General features: G+C 42.8%; 1 protein-coding gene across 2 annotated transcripts in view; it reads right to left on the bottom strand.

Annotated features, from left to right (window-relative positions):
• The window catches only part of DNAH1 (dynein axonemal heavy chain 1), a 1058897-nt gene that overhangs the window by 798850 nt on the left and 241045 nt on the right, over positions 1 to 19002 (bottom strand). For both annotated transcript variants that reach the window (XM_029599497.1, XM_029599496.1), the window contains exon 20: positions 2327 to 2580. In XM_029599497.1, the coding sequence (XP_029455357.1) occupies positions 2327 to 2580 (254 nt within the window). The remainder of the gene's footprint in view (positions 1 to 2326; positions 2581 to 19002) is intronic.

The following is a 19002-nucleotide window of genomic DNA, read 5'->3' as shown; positions in this document are numbered from 1 at the left end:
TGGAGTAATTCCATCATCTGGTGCCTGTCATCTTGTTCAGACTGGAGTTGGAAAGGAACCAACTCAGACATGTCCTTCACAAAGTTAATGAAAGAGAGGTCCTCAGGTGGAGAACGTTTTCTACTTCCCGTAGGGGAAGGTGGTGAAGGCAAATCATCAGTGTCAGTAGAAGTATCATCACCCCAAGTGTCGTAAGGATCAGGTTGGTGACCTGTAGGAGCATGAGGGGGTTGGACACCTGAAGGCCCTGGTCGAGGCTCCGAAAAATTGGAGGGAACCACCGGGGTCATCGAGAATATTCTCGATGGAATCGATGGCGGGATCGGTGCCGGTGCCGGCATCGAAGGAACCGGTGTCGGTCTCGATGGAATCGGTGCCGGCATCGGAAATCTCGGTGGCGCAGAGGTGCATATCGCCCCCGAGGAAGAGATCGGTGGCGAGGGACGACCTGGCACCGATGGAACTATTCCCGAAGGGGGAATTCGATACGGTGTTTCTCCACTTGATGAAAAACCTGTCGGTGACAGCGGTCTTGCCGGTGTCGGTGACACAGGTATCACCGGTGGAAAGGCTGTCATGAGCGCTTCCATCCGGTTTAGCAGCGGAGCCAGTGCAGCTGCAATCGGCTCGGTGACCGGTTCCACTCTCGGTGCCGGAGTCGGTGCCGGAGGAGTTTGGAACCGTTGCATCGCCTTGTCGATGGCCTCCTGGACCAGCCGGTCCAGTTCTGCCCGGAGACCAGGGGTAACAAGACCCGGCTCGACGGGAGAGGGAGGCTGAGGCTGAGCCGGAGGGACCACCGTCACTGGTGGAATCGCGGCTCCCAAACCCGAAGGGGGTGAGGGTTGCCTCGGTGCCTGCAAAACAAGAGGGGACGGTGCCACCTCTGATCGAGGCTTCTTTGTCGGTGGCTCGGTCTGTGCAGAGGTCGATGACGTCGATTCCTCGACTGGCCGAGACTTATGACATCGATGGCGATGTTTCTCCTTTCGATCCCCTCGAGCATCAGGGGAAGGAACAGGAGTCAATGGCCGTAAGGTCACCAAAGGCGGACGGTCACCGAAGGGTTGTCGATGATGATGAGACCTCGACAGTGCCGGTTCCGATGACGTCGATGTAATCGATGGCGTTGGGGTGCGGACATGGAAGAGGAGCCCCATCTTCTCCATTCTGGCTTTGCGACCTTTTGGTGTCATTAGGGCACATTTGGTGCAAGTCAGATCATGCTCACTTCCTAAGCACAAAACACAGACTCTATGAGGGTCTGTGATTGACATAGTTCGGGTACAGTCCGGGCACCGACGGAAACCCGACGCCATGGCAGTATGCCAAAAATTTAGCCGCGGGACTGTCGACTGCCAACGGGCCTCAAGGGCCAAAGTCGACGGAAGTCGAACAAAACGACGGCAAAACTTACCGAAGTTCCGCGGGTGGAAAAATTTGTCGAAGGGAGACCCCTGAGGGGCAAATTTTTCTTGAAAGAAGTAAATTCTTAATTCCTGTCAGGAACGTGGTTAAGAGCTCTTTCACCGCGTGGCTACTGCTGCGCGGAAAAAAGAAGACTGAAGGGAGACCCCTGCTGGCTGCAGGGTTAGTGCCGTGCTGGGCATGCCCAGTAGGGGCCAGTCAAAGTTCCTGAAACTTTGACGGAAGTTTTCCGTGGTTGGGCTCCATCCTCGATGTCACCCATTTGTGAGGACAACCATCCTGCTTGACCTGTGAGAAAAAGATTATTCAGATTTATAAATGAGAAGTTGAATTCAGGACTTGATTTCATGTTGGACTGCTAAAATTAGGCGTTTGGCACTAAGATATGAGAACAAGTTAAGAGATGATGTGCAAGGTTTAGATTGCATTCCTAGGGTTAATTATCTGGTTCAAGTTCTGGATCTATATTTAAAAGTTAACTCATGAGATGGAGGTGCTGATTTATGTCTTTAAAAAAACATTTACTGATCACCTTAGGCTCTGATTAGAGATCATTACTGCTGAAAATTGCCAAGATTTTCAGCATTTTTGTATGTTCTTGTTTCCTCTTGCAAGAGTCTCTAGGCCGGGTAAGCTTTAAGATTCCAAAAAGGGAAACAAAGACATATTCCTTTTAATAAATAGGACATCCCAACAGGCAGTCTGATGAGGACTGGGGAAGCAATCAATAAGAACACTAAATAAAATAAAGCGAGACAGGTAGAAATGTGCTAAACTCGCTTATGCATTTTTAACTTTTAAATTGAGAAAACACTTTCTAATTAATAGGACAATCATGGGCAGACCAGTGTTACTTCCAGTATCCCTCCACCCTCTGAATGCCAGCATACACAATTACCTGCTCTATGGAGAACTCTTTTCCGGCTACTTCGGCAACCTTGGCTATGTTCTCAATGTGATCTTGAAGTTTCATCTCCAGGCAGCGACTGAAAGTTAGACTGGTTTTAGGTTTGATGTTAATCTGGACTTGATCAGACAGCAGCTCCCAGTGGCGATCCCTCATGCCAGGATTACGCAGACCCTGAATCAGTGGGATGTATGGCTTGAAGTCTTCAATCTTGTCTTTGATCCCCTGAGCTACATTTTGGCATGCTGCAAACATCAGGGGGAAGCATATAATTTGCATTTGCTATGTACATTCTGATATACTAAAATACATTGTTTCATGGATTTTTAACATTCTGTGAATTAATTCACAGCTATTTTCAGTTGTGCACAGCTATTCCTATTTGGCTTTATACAGAAGTGCAATTAAACACAATCACTTATCCCTGGTTTTATACATGTATAAAAGTGAAACAATATTTTCATATTATTTTTAAAGATGTTTTACTAGACTGTAACAGAGCAAACTAACAAACTAAAGAATAAAAAAAAAAAATCACAAGTATTCGCCCCAGAGTTCTGAAAGAACTTCAATATGAAATTGCAGACCTGTTGTTAGTAATCTGCAATTTATCATTAAAAAACAGTCAAAGTACCTGAAGATTAGAGGGTGGCCAATATAACACCAATTTTTTTTTTTTTTTTTTAAAGGGCTCCCTCCTAGTCTTGTCTGTATTTATTTATTTTTTGTATACCAATACCTACCTAAGCTCTAGGCAGTGAACAATAAAACATGCAAAACCCAAAATCATACATATGTAACAATTAAAAACAAAAACAAAGCAGAAATAAAGACACTACACTGCTGCCAATCTAGACAGAAATAATACCTGCTTTCAAAAATGGACTGTCCGAGAAAGTTTATTTCATGTCTTAAATTTGCTTTAATTAAATACCAGCCTGAATAAAAAAAGTTTTCAACAATATTTTAAAAATTTGGTACACATTGTTAAATGTAGCTCTTGAGGAATAAAATTCTACAGGATAGGAGCGGCAACTGAAAATGCCCTGGCTCTGGTCTTAGCAAGCCTAGCATGCCAGACTGATGGTACATCCAGACATCCTCTCTGAGATGAACAAAATGAACATAGAGGGTTATAAAGATGAAGCAATCCATTGGCCCACAGGAATGAATCAAACACAATCAGCTCGTGTACTAACATTAGAATTTTGAAAGAAATTCTATAAGATACCGGAAGCCAGTGTAACTGTTTCAAAATAGGGCTAACATGTTCCCTCAGAGTGGCCAGAGATCAGTTTAGCCTCTGCATTCTGTAACATCTGAAGCACCTTTAGTTTATAGTTAGATAAGCTAAAATATAAACAATTGCAGTAGTCTAAATAGGGGCAATATCAACGCTTGAACCACAACACAGAAATCAGGAGCAGGAAGGACACGCCTCAATTACGTACAACACACAATTTATAGAAACCAGATTTTACAACAGACTTGATTTATTCATTGAAATTGAAATCGGCGTCAAGGATGACACCAAGACTTTTTGTAGATGAAGAAGTTTATACATTATGGTTATCGATCAGAAATGACCTTGGAAAAATCAATTACTGTGTTGTAGAATAACTATCTCCATTTTAAATACATTTAAGGCTAACTTATTAAAAGAAAGACATTTCCTGATGGCAGATATACAGCAAGTTACCATTTTGGTAGTACCAATTAGGGCCAGTGCGACCTAGGTGAACTAGGCGGTTGCCTATGGTTCCGACCATTATGGGTCACCGAAGAGCAGCCGTGTAGGGCCACGAGCAGAGCCTATCCCGCTCGCAGCAAAGAGCAGTAGAGATTCGGCGGCCGCAAATGTGGTAGGAACCAGGCCAACACCAGGGTGTGGCGCGACCAAGGGGGTTGAAAACAGGGGGCTGTGGTGCAACGGGGGGCGGGCGCAAGGCTGAAGGTTCGCCTAGGGCGCCTAATACCCTTGCACCAGCCCTGGTACCATCTCAAGCTGATTCAGCTTGAATAAAAAATTGAATGTCATCTACACATAACCAGTATCCCACAGAAAATCCAGGTGAAGTTTACAGACAGGTGTCATATAAATATTAAAGAGTACTGCAGACAATGCTAAACAGGAAACCATTTATTAGTGGGGTCCATGAAGAATGGCTTGATTCCATGAGATAACAATTATATACAATCTTGAAAATTTTTAGAATGGTCTCTTCGGGGGCACTCGAGCAGTGATCAAGATGGCCACTTGATCCTGCTTCCTCTGCAAGATCCTTCTGCTAAATTCCACTTATGCCTGTTATTTGCTGCAGTGACCAGCTTTTTCTCTCACATTCCTCTCCTGGCAATGTCTGGCCCTAAACCAGGAAAGACAGAAGCCGCGTTCACAGCAGTTTCAGGCTCGAAGAGGGTAAAACAAGACCCACCAACCCCGGAGAAGGCGACTCATGTAAATCAATGGCATCGGCCGATTTGGTTCTCACGGAACTTAAACAGCTTATAGAGATGATACAGCTGAATATCAACGCGACTTAGGCGATTCGGGGAGATCTTTCGGTTATGTCGCAACAAATGTCCTTTCATGGCTTGAGGATCTGGAATCGCAAATGTCGTCTTTACTTATAACTACCAGCCCTCTCCCTCAGCTAACTCACAAGATTGAGTGCCTGCAGCATGACTTGGAGGACCTCGCCAATCAAAACCGCTGAAATAACATCAGAATCTTGCCATTCCAGAGGGGACCAAGGGCTCTGACATAATTGGATTTTTAACTACCTTGATTCCAGCGTGCTTTCAGATCTCTTTCAATCATCCTTTTGAGATTGAACGTGCCCATAGGATTCCATCTAGGCCACTGCGGAACTCCAAATTTCCCAGACCTATCATTTTTAAGGTTCTTCGCTATCCACAGGCTCTCTTGATATTGGCAACGGCATGCTCCAAATCGCCAATCACCTATCAAGGTAATTCAGTTTTGTTTACCCTGATTTGGATAAAACCATTGCAGCGAAGCACAAAGCCTTTCTTGCTATGTGCCCTCACCTGCAGGTGCTGGGCGCTTGCTATGGCCTTAGATATCCAGGAAAAATGAAGGTAACCTGTCACAATCAAACCAAGCTTTTTGATTTCCCAGAAGACCTGGACTAATTTCTCACCTCCCTTGAGCATTCCCAAAGCATGGTCACTTGAGGAATGGTGCTGCTGGTTTATCAAGGTTCTTTTCTCTGCCAGGAGTCCTTCCTAGCATTTATTTATTTATTTATTTATTTATTTAAAAGTTTTATATACCGACATTCATCAATGATATCACATCGGTTCACAGCGTAACATGAAACTAGTGCCTGAGGCGGCGCTTTACATCGAACATGTTTAACATAATACAATTGAAACATATTGAAACATTATAACTAGAGAGTAAAGGAAAGGTAGGGGAAATAAAGATTTAAACTAAAATTAAAATAACATATTTACAAAAGGGTAAAAGAGGAAACAAGGAGGGGGGAAGTGACAGAAGAAAAAAGTTAGGTTAATAAATTATTGTAGGCAAAGTCTGCAGGTATATACAATATGTACAATTATAGGGAATAACATAATTTAACAATTGTGCAGGGAGGGGGAGAAGGAGAGGAGAAGGGCCCCCCCTTCTCCTCTCCTTCTCCCCCTCCCTGCACAATTGCAGGGAGGGGGAGAAGATGCAGAGGAGAGATAGGAAGGGGGGTAGGGTAACACAGAAGGGAGGGAGGGGAGGTTGGGTGTATGCTTTAGTGAAAAGCCAGGACGAGAGGGGAGACTCACCCACTATTAGTAAAAGCAAGGTCGAGGGGGGAACAGAGAAGGGGGGAACATAGATGAGAGCAAGTAGAATTTAAGTGTATGCTTTGGTGAAGAGCCAGGTCTTAAGCTTTCGCTTGAAAGTTTTTGAGCATTCTTCTTGGCGCAGTTCGACTGGCATTGTGTTCCAGAGGATAGGCCCGGCGATCGATAGCGCACGGGCTCTCGTGGAGGTTAATTTGTAGAGTTTGGGCGAGGTGGTGGGCATGGTGGCAAGATGAATGTGTCTAGTGGGTTTATTAGATTGGTGAAATCGGAAGATGTCATTAAACCAATTCATTTCGGGATTGTACAAGGCCTTATGAACGAGAGAGAGAGCCTTATATTGTATACGTGAGGCTATGGGGAGCCAATGTAGATCTTTTAGGACAGGTGTGATGTGATCGTGTCTGTGTGTGTTGGTCAAAATCCGGGCTGTTGTATTTTGTAGTATTTGGAGGGGGTGGATGGCGTTATTCGGTAGTCCGAGGAGGAGGGAATTACAATAGTCGGTTTTGGCAAAGATAATAGTTTGTAGGACCGTACGGAAGTCAGGGGGATGAAGAAGAGGCTTAAGTTTCTTAAGGGTGTGAAGTTTAAAGAATCCATCCTTTAGTATATTACTGATGAATTTCTTCAGTGTGAAGTGACCATCGAGAAAGATTCCCAGATCACGGACTTGTTGAGCAAATGGGATGTGTGGTAGGGGGGAGGAGTTAAGTTGGTTTTGTGGTGAGATAAGCATGATTTCAGTTTTAGTGGTATTAAGAGCTAAGTGGATGGAAGATAGGAGATTGTTTATGGATTGGAGAGTATCTTTCCAGATATCCATGGTTTTCGAAAGAGAGTCAGTAATGGGGATGAGCAACTGAACATCGTCAGCGTATTTATAGTGAGGGAGGTTGAGGCTGGAGAGGAGGTGACAGAGGGGTAAGATGTAGATATTGAAAAGGGTTGAGGAGAGGGATGAACCTTGTGGGACACCTTGCTTGAGAGGTATAGCCTTGGAAACATGGTTTCCTAGCTGAATTTTGAAATTTCTGTTACTGAGGTAGGAGTTGAACCAATTGAGGGCAACCCGTGATGCCGATTTCAGTTAATCGCTGTAGGAGAATGGAGTGGCTGATGGTATCAAATGCAGAGGAGATATCAAGAAAGGCAAGAATATAAGAATGTCCTTTCTCGAAGCCTTTGAGTATATGGTCTGACAGAGAGAGTAGAAGAGTCTCAGTGCTGTGAGATTTCCGAAAACCGTACTGAGCAGGTGCAAGAATGTGGTTGTCATCGAGGTATTCAGTGAGTTGTTTGTTAACGGTTTTTTCGAGGAGTTTGGAGATGAAAGGGAGATTGGAGATGGGGCGGTAATTGGCTAGATCAGAGGGGTCTAGTTTGGGTTTTTTTAGAATAGGTTTGACGATTGCCTGTTTGAGGGGGACAGGTACCTGTCCAGAATTAATGGACAGGTTGATGATGTTTGTTAAGGGTTTGGCAATAAGGTTAGGTATTGAGAGAAGATATTTGGTGGGTATTGTATCAGTTGGATGGGTGGAGGGTTTGGCTTTTTTAATAAGAATTTCTATTTCTAGTGTAGAGGTGCATTCTAGAGAAGATAGAATGTTAGTGTTGTTTCTAGTCTTGATTTGGTTGCAGTCGGGTTCAAATTGTTGGATGGGTGTGGATGATGCATTGGTGAACTTGGATATCAACTTGTCTATTTTGGTTTGGAAAAATGTGGCAAGTTCTTCACATTTAGATTTGGCTACGTCATCTGGGACGTCAGAAGCTGCTGACTTGGTAAGAGAATTAACGTACTCGTATAGCACTTTAGGACTGTATTGGAATTGGTGTATTTTGTTAGCGAAGAAATCTCGTTTTGTATTGTTAAGTTTTTCTTTATACAGATGTAGGGAGGATTTAAATTGTGCCAAGTGTTTATGTGATGGGTCATAGCGCCATCTCTTGGATGATGGCTGTCTACCTCCCTTCAAACGTTTCTAGTTTTGGGGACCTTTACAGTTCCTCTTTGAGGGATTTATTTTTCTAATTTTGGATTCATTGTTCAACGATGGACCTTCTTTTTATTATGTATTTATTTCCTGCGGGCTTAGACTCCATATACCTTTTTCCATATTTTCCCTTTTTTTAGCGGGATCTTGCTATGCCACTGGCCTGCCCTGAGGTTCTTTTTTTTTCATGTTGCCATTTTTTGGCTTTGATTGTTTTTCCTGTCACCTCAGTTTCATTTTTGTTGCTTTTTTGGTTTTTTACTTTCCAGGGATGTGACTTTTCAGTGTTTTTTTAGCGGGCTTTTCAGCAATGTCATTTTTGTGTCATCACTGGTTTTCACTGTTAGATTATTGCTATGGCTTCTACAAGTGGTTTCATTGAACGTTAATGGGCTTTCACACCCCATCAAGAGCAAGAAGATTCTAATGTATTTGCAGTCTTTACATGCTGATGTTGTTCTGCTGCAGTAGACTCACCTTTCGTCCCTCTGAATTTCTCAAATTGAAGCAGGAATGGGTGGGCGAGGTGTTTTTTTATTCCTGATCAGCATAAAAAGAGAGGTGTGGCCATTCTGGGGCGCAGATCTCACATCACATATCTGACCCTGAAGGCCGATGGGTCTCTGTTAAGGCTTCTATTCACAATGAATCTTTCATTTTTTTAAATCTATATTCTAACTCTGATATCCTACTTTTTTTCATGCTGTTTTTGCTCAGCTTTTAGGGATGGGTTTTGCAAATCTTGTCATGGAGGGATTTCAACCAACTTTTAGATCCTTCTTTAGACAAACAGTCTACAGCTAGAATATCCTTCACCAAGTCACAAAAGGTTTTACATGATTTTATTGCTTTGTTTGGTTTGGCTGACCCCTGGTGTTTATTGCATCTCACTGATAAAGATTATACTTTTTTTTCTCTCCTTCTCACTCTACATATTCTCATATCAATTATTTTCTAGACTCTGGGTCTATGATGCCTCACATCCATTCTGCAACTATTAACCTTATGTTGGTGGCTGATCATGCAGCCATTTCATTCGGTTATAATTTGTCCTCTCCTCTCATTGAGGATTACCAAAGGAGATTTAATCTGGCTCTGCTAGCGGATTGAGTTTTTCTTAAAGAGAAGATTATTGATTATATTTTTTATATCACCACCCGTGATGTCTCTTTTTCCACCATCGGGCTGACTTTAAAGCCACTATCCATGGTGAGATTATTAGTTACAGTATTTGTCACAGGAAGGAACAGAAGGCCGCCCTTGAGTCTCTTCATACTGAGGTGCCCACTTTAGAAAAGGCCCACATCTCATCACCGTCCCCTACCACTTTACTACAGTTATTAAAAGATCACTATGCTTACAAATAAGCTCCTATGTTCTCATGTGGGTCATGCCCTTTTTTACTCAGCGTGCTCACTATTTTGCTGAAAATAGTAAATGTGGCCATTTGCTTGCTATATATCTTATGCACCAGAAGGATAAGAAACGTATCTCCATGATTAAACCTCCATCGGGTGATGTACTTCTTTTGGATAATGATATCTTATGTACTTTCCGAGATTTCTATTCTAATTTGTACCAGTTGGAAACCACTGCTTCCACAGTGGATATTAATCAGTTTCTTTCACATGTTTCTCATCCCTCTCTCACTGTGGAGCAACATATATCCCTGGATGGACCTATCACTCCTGAGGAGGTCGTGGGGGCTTTATCCTGTCTTTCCTGTGGAAAAGCACCCAGACCTGATGGCTTCACTGTGGACTTCTATCAGGCTTTCCAGGATTTGCTCCTTCCTCATTTTACATACCTTTTATTCTGATATGATGTCTCACCTTTTATTTGATTCTTCTTTCTCTGAAGCATGTACTGTGGTTCTTCCAAAGCCAGGGCAGGATACTCAGCTGATCTCTAATTATAGACTAATATCTCTTTTAAATATGGATTACAAAATTTTTGCCATGACCCTGTCTCTCAGGTTGACAGATGTCATGTGTTCTCTCATACACTCCAATCAATCTGGATTTATTAAAAATAAGTAAATTACCAACAATGCCCGCCTTGTCCTTCAAATGCAGGAACAGGCCTCCTCTTTCTCTTCTCCAGTTGTGGCCCTACCTTTAGATGCTGAAAAAGCCTTTGACCGTGTGGAATGGAGGTATTTATTAGATACGTTCTGATGGCTTGGTTTTGGCCCTACCTTTTACCATGGGTACAATTTCTTTATCATTCCTCGACTGCCTTTTTGTTTTTTAATAATTGGATCACATCCCGCTTTCTTTTACATAGAGGCACTCGACAGCATTGCCCTCTCTCTCCTTTTTTGTTTAACCTGGCTTTGGAACCCTTATTCGGGCCGATACAGTTTTCGACGTGCTAGCTTTACCCCCTTATTCAGTAAGGGGTAATAGCGCGTCGAAAACACGTGGCCGGCCAACCCCCCCCCCACCCCGAAACTAATAGCGCCCGCAACATGCAAATGCATGTTGATGGCCCTATTAGTTATTCCCGCGCGATTCAGTAAGTAAAATGTGCAGCCAAGCCGCACATTTTACTTTCAGAAATTAGCACCTACCCAAAGGTAGGCATTAATTTCTGCTGGCACCGGGAAAGTGTAAAGAAAAGCAGAAAAAACTGCTTTTCTGTACACCCTCTGACTTAATATCATAGCAATATTAAGTCGGAGATCCCAAAAGTAAAAAATAATTAAAAATTTAAAAAAATATATTTTAAATTGGCCGGCGGCCCGCAGGTTGGAAGACGGATACTCAATTATGCCGGCATCTGTTTTCTGAACCCGTGGCTGTCAGCAGGCTCGAGAACAGACACCGGTAAAATTGAGCGTCGGCTGTCAACCCGCTGACAGTCGCCGCTCCTATCAAAAAAGAGGTGCTAGGGACTCGCTAGTGTCCCTAACGCCTTTTTTTACGGCGGGCTCTCATTTGCATACTAGGGAGAGGAGGAATAGCCTAGTGGTTAGAGCAGTGGACTATGAACCAGGAGACCAGGGTTCGAGTCCAGCTGTCGCTCCTTGTGACCTTGGGCAAGTCACTTTACTCTCCATTGCCTCAGGTACAAAAACTTAGATTGTAAGCCCTCTGGGGATAGAGAAATACCAACAGTACCTGAATGTAAACCGGTGTGATATCTCAATTGAGATCGAATGTCGGTATATAAAAAAAAAATAAATAAAAAATAAATAAATAAATCGCATGCACAGGAGAGTGGCCTGTGCGCGCGCCAGGAGATCGGCCTGTGTGCTCGCCCACTCTATCGTGTTTCTTTCTGTATCAGCCTGATTATTAGCTACCAGACAGAATTCCAGCATTGAAGGTGTTCCCATTGGATCTGAACTGTATAAATTGTCTGCATATGCCGATGATGTGTTATTATTCTTTGTGAACCCTGTTACCTCCCTTCCCCATTTGTTTTCACTCATCTCGTCTTATTCTTTACTTTCTGGCTATAAGGTTAATTGCCATAAAACTGAGATGATTGCTTTAAATTCTCTTGGAGGTTTGGTAGATCTGTCAGGTTTCAAATACCTGGGTATTCGTTTCTATGACTCAATTTTTCATACAGTGTCATACTGTGAGTCCTCTCTGCTACAAATGTTATGTGACACTGTTTTAGAATGGTCCCCTCTTTATCTAACTTGCAGGCCAATTCAGTAAAGTCCGCGGGAGAGCAGGCAAACGCCCACTCTCCCGGCGCACACACCGGCCACTCGTTGGTGCGCGCGATTCAGTATTTAAATTAGGCCCAGCGGTAAAAACGGGCAACAGGAGGCGCTAGGGACACTAGCGCGTCCCTAGCGCCTCCTTTTTGACAGGAGTAGCGGCTGTCAGCGGGTTTGACAGCCGACGCTCAATTTTGCCGGCGTCGGTTCTCGAGCCTGCTGACAGCCATGGGCTCGGAAACCAGACGCCGGCAAAATTGAGCGTCCGGTTTTCGACCCAACAGCCGCCAGCCGAATTCAAAATTTTTTTTTTCCTTTAGCCTTCGGGACCTCCGACTTAATATCGCCATGATATTAAATCGGAGGTTGCACAGAAAAGCAGTTTTTACTGCTTTTCTGTGCACTTTCCCGGTGCCGGAAGAAATTAGTGCCTACCTTTGGGTGCAATTTGATATATCATCTGAAAGAGACTTTATTCTTAAAATGTTCTCTCTAAAATGTTATGGTTACCCAATAAAAATCTTTCCAAATGTAACAAAGATGACCCAGATGTAGAGAAAAAAATTCTTGGAAATGAGGGGAGAAGTTCAGGCAAGATGGGCAAAGTTCCTGCTCCGATGCCCATGTTATTGCCTTATAGTATATAAAGGTACTAGATATATATTCAAAGAACCTGATCAGTTACGTGTTTATCTTAATTCTCATTCTAATTAATCCTCAGGGGATTGTTGGCAAATAGAAATATAAACACTAGTTAACTCTGAAGCATCTTGGTAAATATACTTTGTTATAATTTCTTATGATTCTGCTTTTTATTTACATCTTCTCTCCCATATTTCTTATAATTTTGACAAAATAGAATGGGATGATATATTATATCAAGAAAATCTGTAATCCTATGTTAAATTACTATGTCCCCCTTTATTGCCATATTTCTGAACATTATGTTTTGTAAAATTTTTTGAAAATTCAATAAATAGATAATTTAAAAAAAAGTATGGTCTTTTCACAAATAGGAATTTTTAAATTGACATGAGAATTTGCATCCCGTCTGTACATATTGATAATATGTTCTTCTTAAATCTGAGCAAATGATTTCAGAAATCCATTTAAATACAGAAGCTCCGGGTTCACTTGGTGTCTCAGTGGCAGTGCTATGCATGGCAAAGCAGAGGACCTGGGCTTGATTTCCAGGCCAGCACTCTCAGCTAGCCGGAGCTGAGAATGCTATTTGAATGCATATATGATTTCTCAGGTTGACAGAAATTTCCAAATATATCTAAATTGGTAACTTCTCTGAGGCCCAGTAATGTTAACTCAGTGTTAAAGTATTCCATGAGATGCACTTTTTATGTAATTAGTCGTGACATGTCTATAAAATACAATTTCAATGCTGTTTCAAACCAGAACAAACAAAATGCAGCTGAGTACCAAAGAGAAATTTACTCTTACCTGATCATTTCTTTCCTTGAATCCAGCCAGACCAGTCTAGACGCATGGGTTATGGTACCCAGCCACCAGATGGAGACAGAACAAAAGGCTTGCTGACTTCAGTCCTTATAGGGTCCTGCACTCAGCCTGCCAGTATTTAATGTAAGAGTCTAAGAAAAATATCTAATGATTCTCTTTTGCCTCCGAACCCAAGGGCTTCCAGGAAACTACCAAACAAACAAACAAAACACTCACAACATTCAACAAGGAACACAATGGATCTATTCACCTGATTATAACCAAACCTGCTTCTAACCAAAGAACCATGAAAACTCTTTCTGTAAGCATTCTATCCTATCAATATTCCAAAATATATCACAGGATAAAGAATTTGGCAATTAGGGAGGGTCCTAGATTGGTCTGGCTGGAATCAAGAAGGAGAAAGTACTACTTACCTGATAGTTTCCTTTTCCTTAATAGAGACAGGTGAATCCAAAACCAGTGCGTTATGCACCTCTACCAGCAGATGGAGACAAAGAAAAGCTGACATCACAGTGTATATATACCGCAGTGACATGAGACCGCCAGTACTCTCTGCAAAAGACAACTTTGAACAAACTAGCAAAAGCTTAATTATTAACAGATACCAATTCCAGCACTCAGCAAACAGAAAAACACTGAGCAGAGACAAAGCATAAGAATACTAATATAGGGACTGGACTGACACTTACCAATACTCCCTGGAACACACAGCCATGCAGGAGGACCATTGCACAACCATTCGGCAGCCAAGAGTAGGAAGTTGAATTCACCTGTCTGAAGTAAGGAAAAGGAAATTATCAGGTAAGTAGTAATTTCTCCTTTCCTAGCGTACAGACAAGTGAATCCAAAACCAGTGGGATATACCAAACCTACTTTCAAACAGAGCAGGAGGCTGCCCGCGGTTCAGACAGAACCACATGTGAGAAGGCTGCATCATCCTGGGCCTGAACACTCAGGCGATAATGCCTGGAAAAGGTGTGTAAGGAGGACCACATCACAGCTCAGCAAATGTTGACAGGAGACAACAATCTAACTTCCGCCCACAACATTGCCTGAGCCCTAGTGGAATGAACCCTAACCTGACTAGGCGATAGCTGCTCAGCAACCACATATGCGACTGTGACTACCTCCTTAATCCAGCGAGCTATTGTAGCCCATAATTCCGGCTCACCCTGTTTACTCCCACCATGAAGAATAAACAGCCAGTCCATCTTTCTGAGAGGTTCAGAAACCTCTAAATACCTCAATATATGCCTTTTGACATCCAAGGGCCATAACAGGCGATATTCCTCTGCATCTCTTGCCCTGTCCAGAGACAGCAGGGAAATAGATTTATTCAAGTGAAAATCTGAGACCACTTTCGGCAAAAGGAAAGGAACAGAACACAGCTGTATCAGCCCTGGAGTCATTCACAGAAATGGCTCTTGGCTAGACAAGGTCTGTAGTTCAGATAATTGACATGCAGAATAAATTGCTACAGGAAACACCATTTTTAAGGCCAGTAACCTCGATGAAAGTTTACACATCGGTCGAAAAGTAGGGCTCACTAAAAATTCCAAAACTAGATTAAGACTCTACAACAAGGGCACCAGTAACCACAAGGGAGGGCAAAGATGCTTCACTCATATCAAGGAACGGGACACATCTGGCTGAAACAAGGGCTCACCATTCACCTGACTTCGGATACAGGCAAGAGACGCCACCTACGTTTAAGGAATTAAGGGCCAACCCTTTACTCAATCCATCCTGAAAAAATTCCAAAATGAGCAGAATCTTAACTGAATGAGGAAGAACCCCCTCGATCTTCACACCAAGCCTCAAACACTCGCCAAACCTGCACATAGGCTTAGGAAGTGGAGAACTTTCTCGCATATAGCAAGGTGACAATCACTGCAGCAGAATATCCATGCTTCAGCAATTGAGCCCTCTCAAGGGCCACTGTAAGACAAAATTGATTCGGATCTTCGTGAAGAACAGGCCCCTGCCATAGCAGTTTCCTGTGCACTGGAAACTGAAGGAGAGAGTCCACTAGAAGCCTTTGCATAACACAGTCTAGAGGGCCAATCTGGTGCCACCAGAAGCACCATCCCCCTGTGACTCTCGACCCTTCAAACTATTCTGCTCAATATGGGCCATGGGGGAAAAGAAGCATACAACTGCTTGCCCTCTAGCCAGTCCATTGATCCCCAAGGACTTTGAATCTCTCCTGCAACTGAAGAATCGAGGAACCTTCACATTTCGGGAAGGTGCCAGCAGGTCCAGGAACAGAAGGCCCCAGCAATCCACTATTAGTTGAAATACCTCATTTGACAACTCCCATTCTCCTGAATCCAGACTCTGTCTGCTGAGAAAGTCTGCTCTTACATTGTCTTTTCCTGCAATGTGCAGGCTGAGATCTCTTGAAGATTCACTTCCGCCCATTCAATAAGTTAATCTACTTCCCGCCACACTTGCTGGTTCTTGGTTCCTCCCTGCCGATTGATGTAAGCCACTGTCATTTCATTGTCCAACATTATCCAGACTGCTCAACCTGCAATCTGTCACTGAACCGCAAGCATGCCAACTGGACCGCACAAGCTTCCAGCCAACTGATGTTCCAGAGAGACTTGTCTGCACTCCAGCTCCCTTATGCTGTCAGCTCCTGAGCTCCCCAACCCTAGAGGCTCAACATCTGTCGTAAGCACTAGCCACGATCTTAGGGAAACCCCGTTTCTAGGATGATCCGCTTTTAACCACCACTGTAGTTTAGAACTGACCTCCATTGGTAGGTGGAGCCAAATTGAGTAGTCTTGAGACTGTGGGCTCCAATGAAACAGCAGAGTTTGCTGAAGTGGATGCATATGCGCCCTTGCCCACGGCACCACCTTCAGGGGCGCCGCCATCAATCTGAGCACCTAAAGATAGGACCATACTGTCAGGCATATCATGTCCATCAATAGACGCACCTGTGCCGTCAGCTTCTGAATTTGGCCCTCCGGCAGGAACACCCTGCCGTTTCATGTCAAACTGACACCAAGATACTCTAGCGACTGTGATGGCTGAAGATTGCTTTTGGCCAGGTTCACAACCCAATCTTACCTCTGCAACAAGGAGATCACTTTGTGCGAGACCCAGAGGCTCTCTTCCAGACTCTAGGCCCGAATCAGCCAGTCGTCCAAGTATGGGTGTACCAGGATCATATCTTTTCTCAACTCCACCGCCACCATCACCATAACCTTGGAGAAAGGTCTGGGCGTGGTGTCAAACCAAAAGATAGCTCTCAAAACTGATAATGATGTTCCATAACTGCAAAATGCAGAAATTGTCGATGCTCTAGTCGGATGGGGATATGCAGGTATGCCTCCGAGAGATCCAGAGATGTCAGAAACTCACCCAACTGTACTGTCATTATCACTGAGCACAAGGTTTCCATGCAAAAATGAGTCACATGCAAATGATGGTTGACTACTTTGAGATCCAGGATGGAACGAAAAGAGCCCTCCTTCTGAGGAGCGTGGTCCGAGCCCGGAAACGGACTACAAATTCAAATCTCTAGCGGCGCGCAGCAGAGCCGGCGCGCTGCTAAAGCCGTACGGGTTTAAGGGGCGCGCAGCTAAGCAAGTAGGGCTTTGCCGGGATTTGCCGTATTTGCCTTGAAATTACGCTAGATTAAAGATTTACCTAGGTAGGATTGTTCAAGTTTAAATATGATGTTTCTCCTTTAAAGGCCTCCAACAAGTGATTCTCTTTAGAGTTATATGTATTGTTCCATTCTGTATGAGTTTATGCCCAGTTTATGTTTTTCCTTTTTTATTGTATTTCTGACATAAATATGCCACACACCAAACGGAAGGCCAAGTTAAGGCCTCCAGCTGGAGTGACTATGGTAGATTCTGGACAAAGAACTGTAACAGACTGGATAGACTCTATATCAATTACCCCTGTAGGACAGACCGCTGGAGGTGATGCATTGGAGCGGAATGCCATCTCCCAGGTCTTAGAAACATCATTAAGTCCAGGGGCGCCGGACACACCACCTCCCCCTGGAGGAGTGGAAGGTTCCACTTCAGTGAATCCAGGGAATCTGCAGCTAGAGTCCCAGAGACCTAGTGAGCGTGTAAATGAGATTGCGCATTCTGTTAAAGAGGTAGATATATCTGAGCAATTGGGACACCTGAGTATATTAGAAAAATCTGTGTTGATCCCAAAAGAGACAAGTACCCCAAAGACTTTTGTATCATCGGAAGAAAAACAGGATAATATTGAAGTGTTAATAAAAACTGACACTCAAATTAAAAAACCAATAAATATAACGTTAGAAAGTTTGTGGAACTATTTAGTGAAATTAGATGATTCGATCAATAAATTAACTGGTGCAGTTTTGAAAACAACTAACTCGTCGGTACAAAATACCGTCGAGTTAGGGAAACAAAATAAAGAAATTAGTATGTTGACTACACGTGTCTCACAGATTGAAAAAGTACAGAGCTATCAGATTACTGCAGAAGGAAATATAAATAAGAGATTAGAAATTCTTGAAAACTCAGTAAGATCCCTAAATTTAAGGGTAAATAACTTTCCAATTCTAAATAAAATAGATTCGATGGAGTTATTTAGGGAATATATGTTGCAGATATTAAAACTCCCTGACAAATGTTTGCCAGTTATAGTGAAAGCTTTTTATTTGGGGATCATGAAAAAAGTGATAAGGGAAGAACAACTTGTGGTGAGTGATAAAGGAAAAGAAAAAGAAAAATCAGAAATAGAAGTAGCCCAAAATAGTTCTATAAACTTATCTGATTTATTGCAAAAGTCTCAACAAGACCTGGTTGTTAAAGAACGAGGAACATTACTAATTCAGTTTGCATTTGCAACCGATAAGGATAATGTCTTGAAATCCTTTTTTCGAAATCGATTAAGTACTTTCTATGGGGAAAGAGTATGGATCTTTCCAGATCTTGTTAAGACTACTCAGATACGTAGGAAGAAATTCCTATCCTATAGGAAAGAAGTACTAGATAAAGCTGGATATTTCATCTTAAAATACCCATGCAGGTGCACTGTTAAGTTAGATGGGACAAGTTATACATTTACAGAGCCAGAAGGTCTTAGGGATTTCTTAGCAGGAAAATGATCGGCATATATAATTAGAAAAGTCTTGACAATGCATTTTCCCTTGATTGTTGTTTTCTCTTTTAATTCCGTTCAAATTCTCTGAGTTTCACTTGAATTTCCTTAAGTAATAATAATGACTGAATTTATGGTTAATGTTAGGTTGAGAAAAAATTTTTCTTTTTCTTCTTTTTAATGATTCAGTCACTATGAGATTTCTCAAATGTTTTGTTTATTGTAAACATTTTGAAAAAGCAATAAATAAAGAATTAAAAAAAAAAAAAAGAGCCCTCCTTCGGCACCATGAAATAAATGGAATATCGGCCTGAATTTACTTGAGATGTGGGCATTTGAACCATAGTCCGCAGGCTGAGGAGTCTTGACAATGTAACCTCCACTGCCTGTCTCTTCTGCAGAGAGTTGCAGGGAGACACCATGAACATGTCCCAAGGAACACTGCAAAAAATCCCTTATCACCTCCAGCACCCACTGGTCTGTCATGATCTCGACCCACCTCCAATTTTATTTTATTTATTTATTTAAGGGTTTTTTTATATACCGCGGCACGTTTGGAACATCACCTCGGTTTACAGTTAAACATA

This window comes from Rhinatrema bivittatum, chromosome 4 (assembly GCF_901001135.1).
Source record: "Rhinatrema bivittatum chromosome 4, aRhiBiv1.1, whole genome shotgun sequence".
Classification (NCBI taxonomy): Eukaryota; Metazoa; Chordata; class Amphibia; order Gymnophiona; family Rhinatrematidae; genus Rhinatrema; species Rhinatrema bivittatum.
The sequence above is the reverse complement of the archived record's forward strand: the minus strand, read 5'-3'. Positions and strand labels throughout refer to the sequence as shown.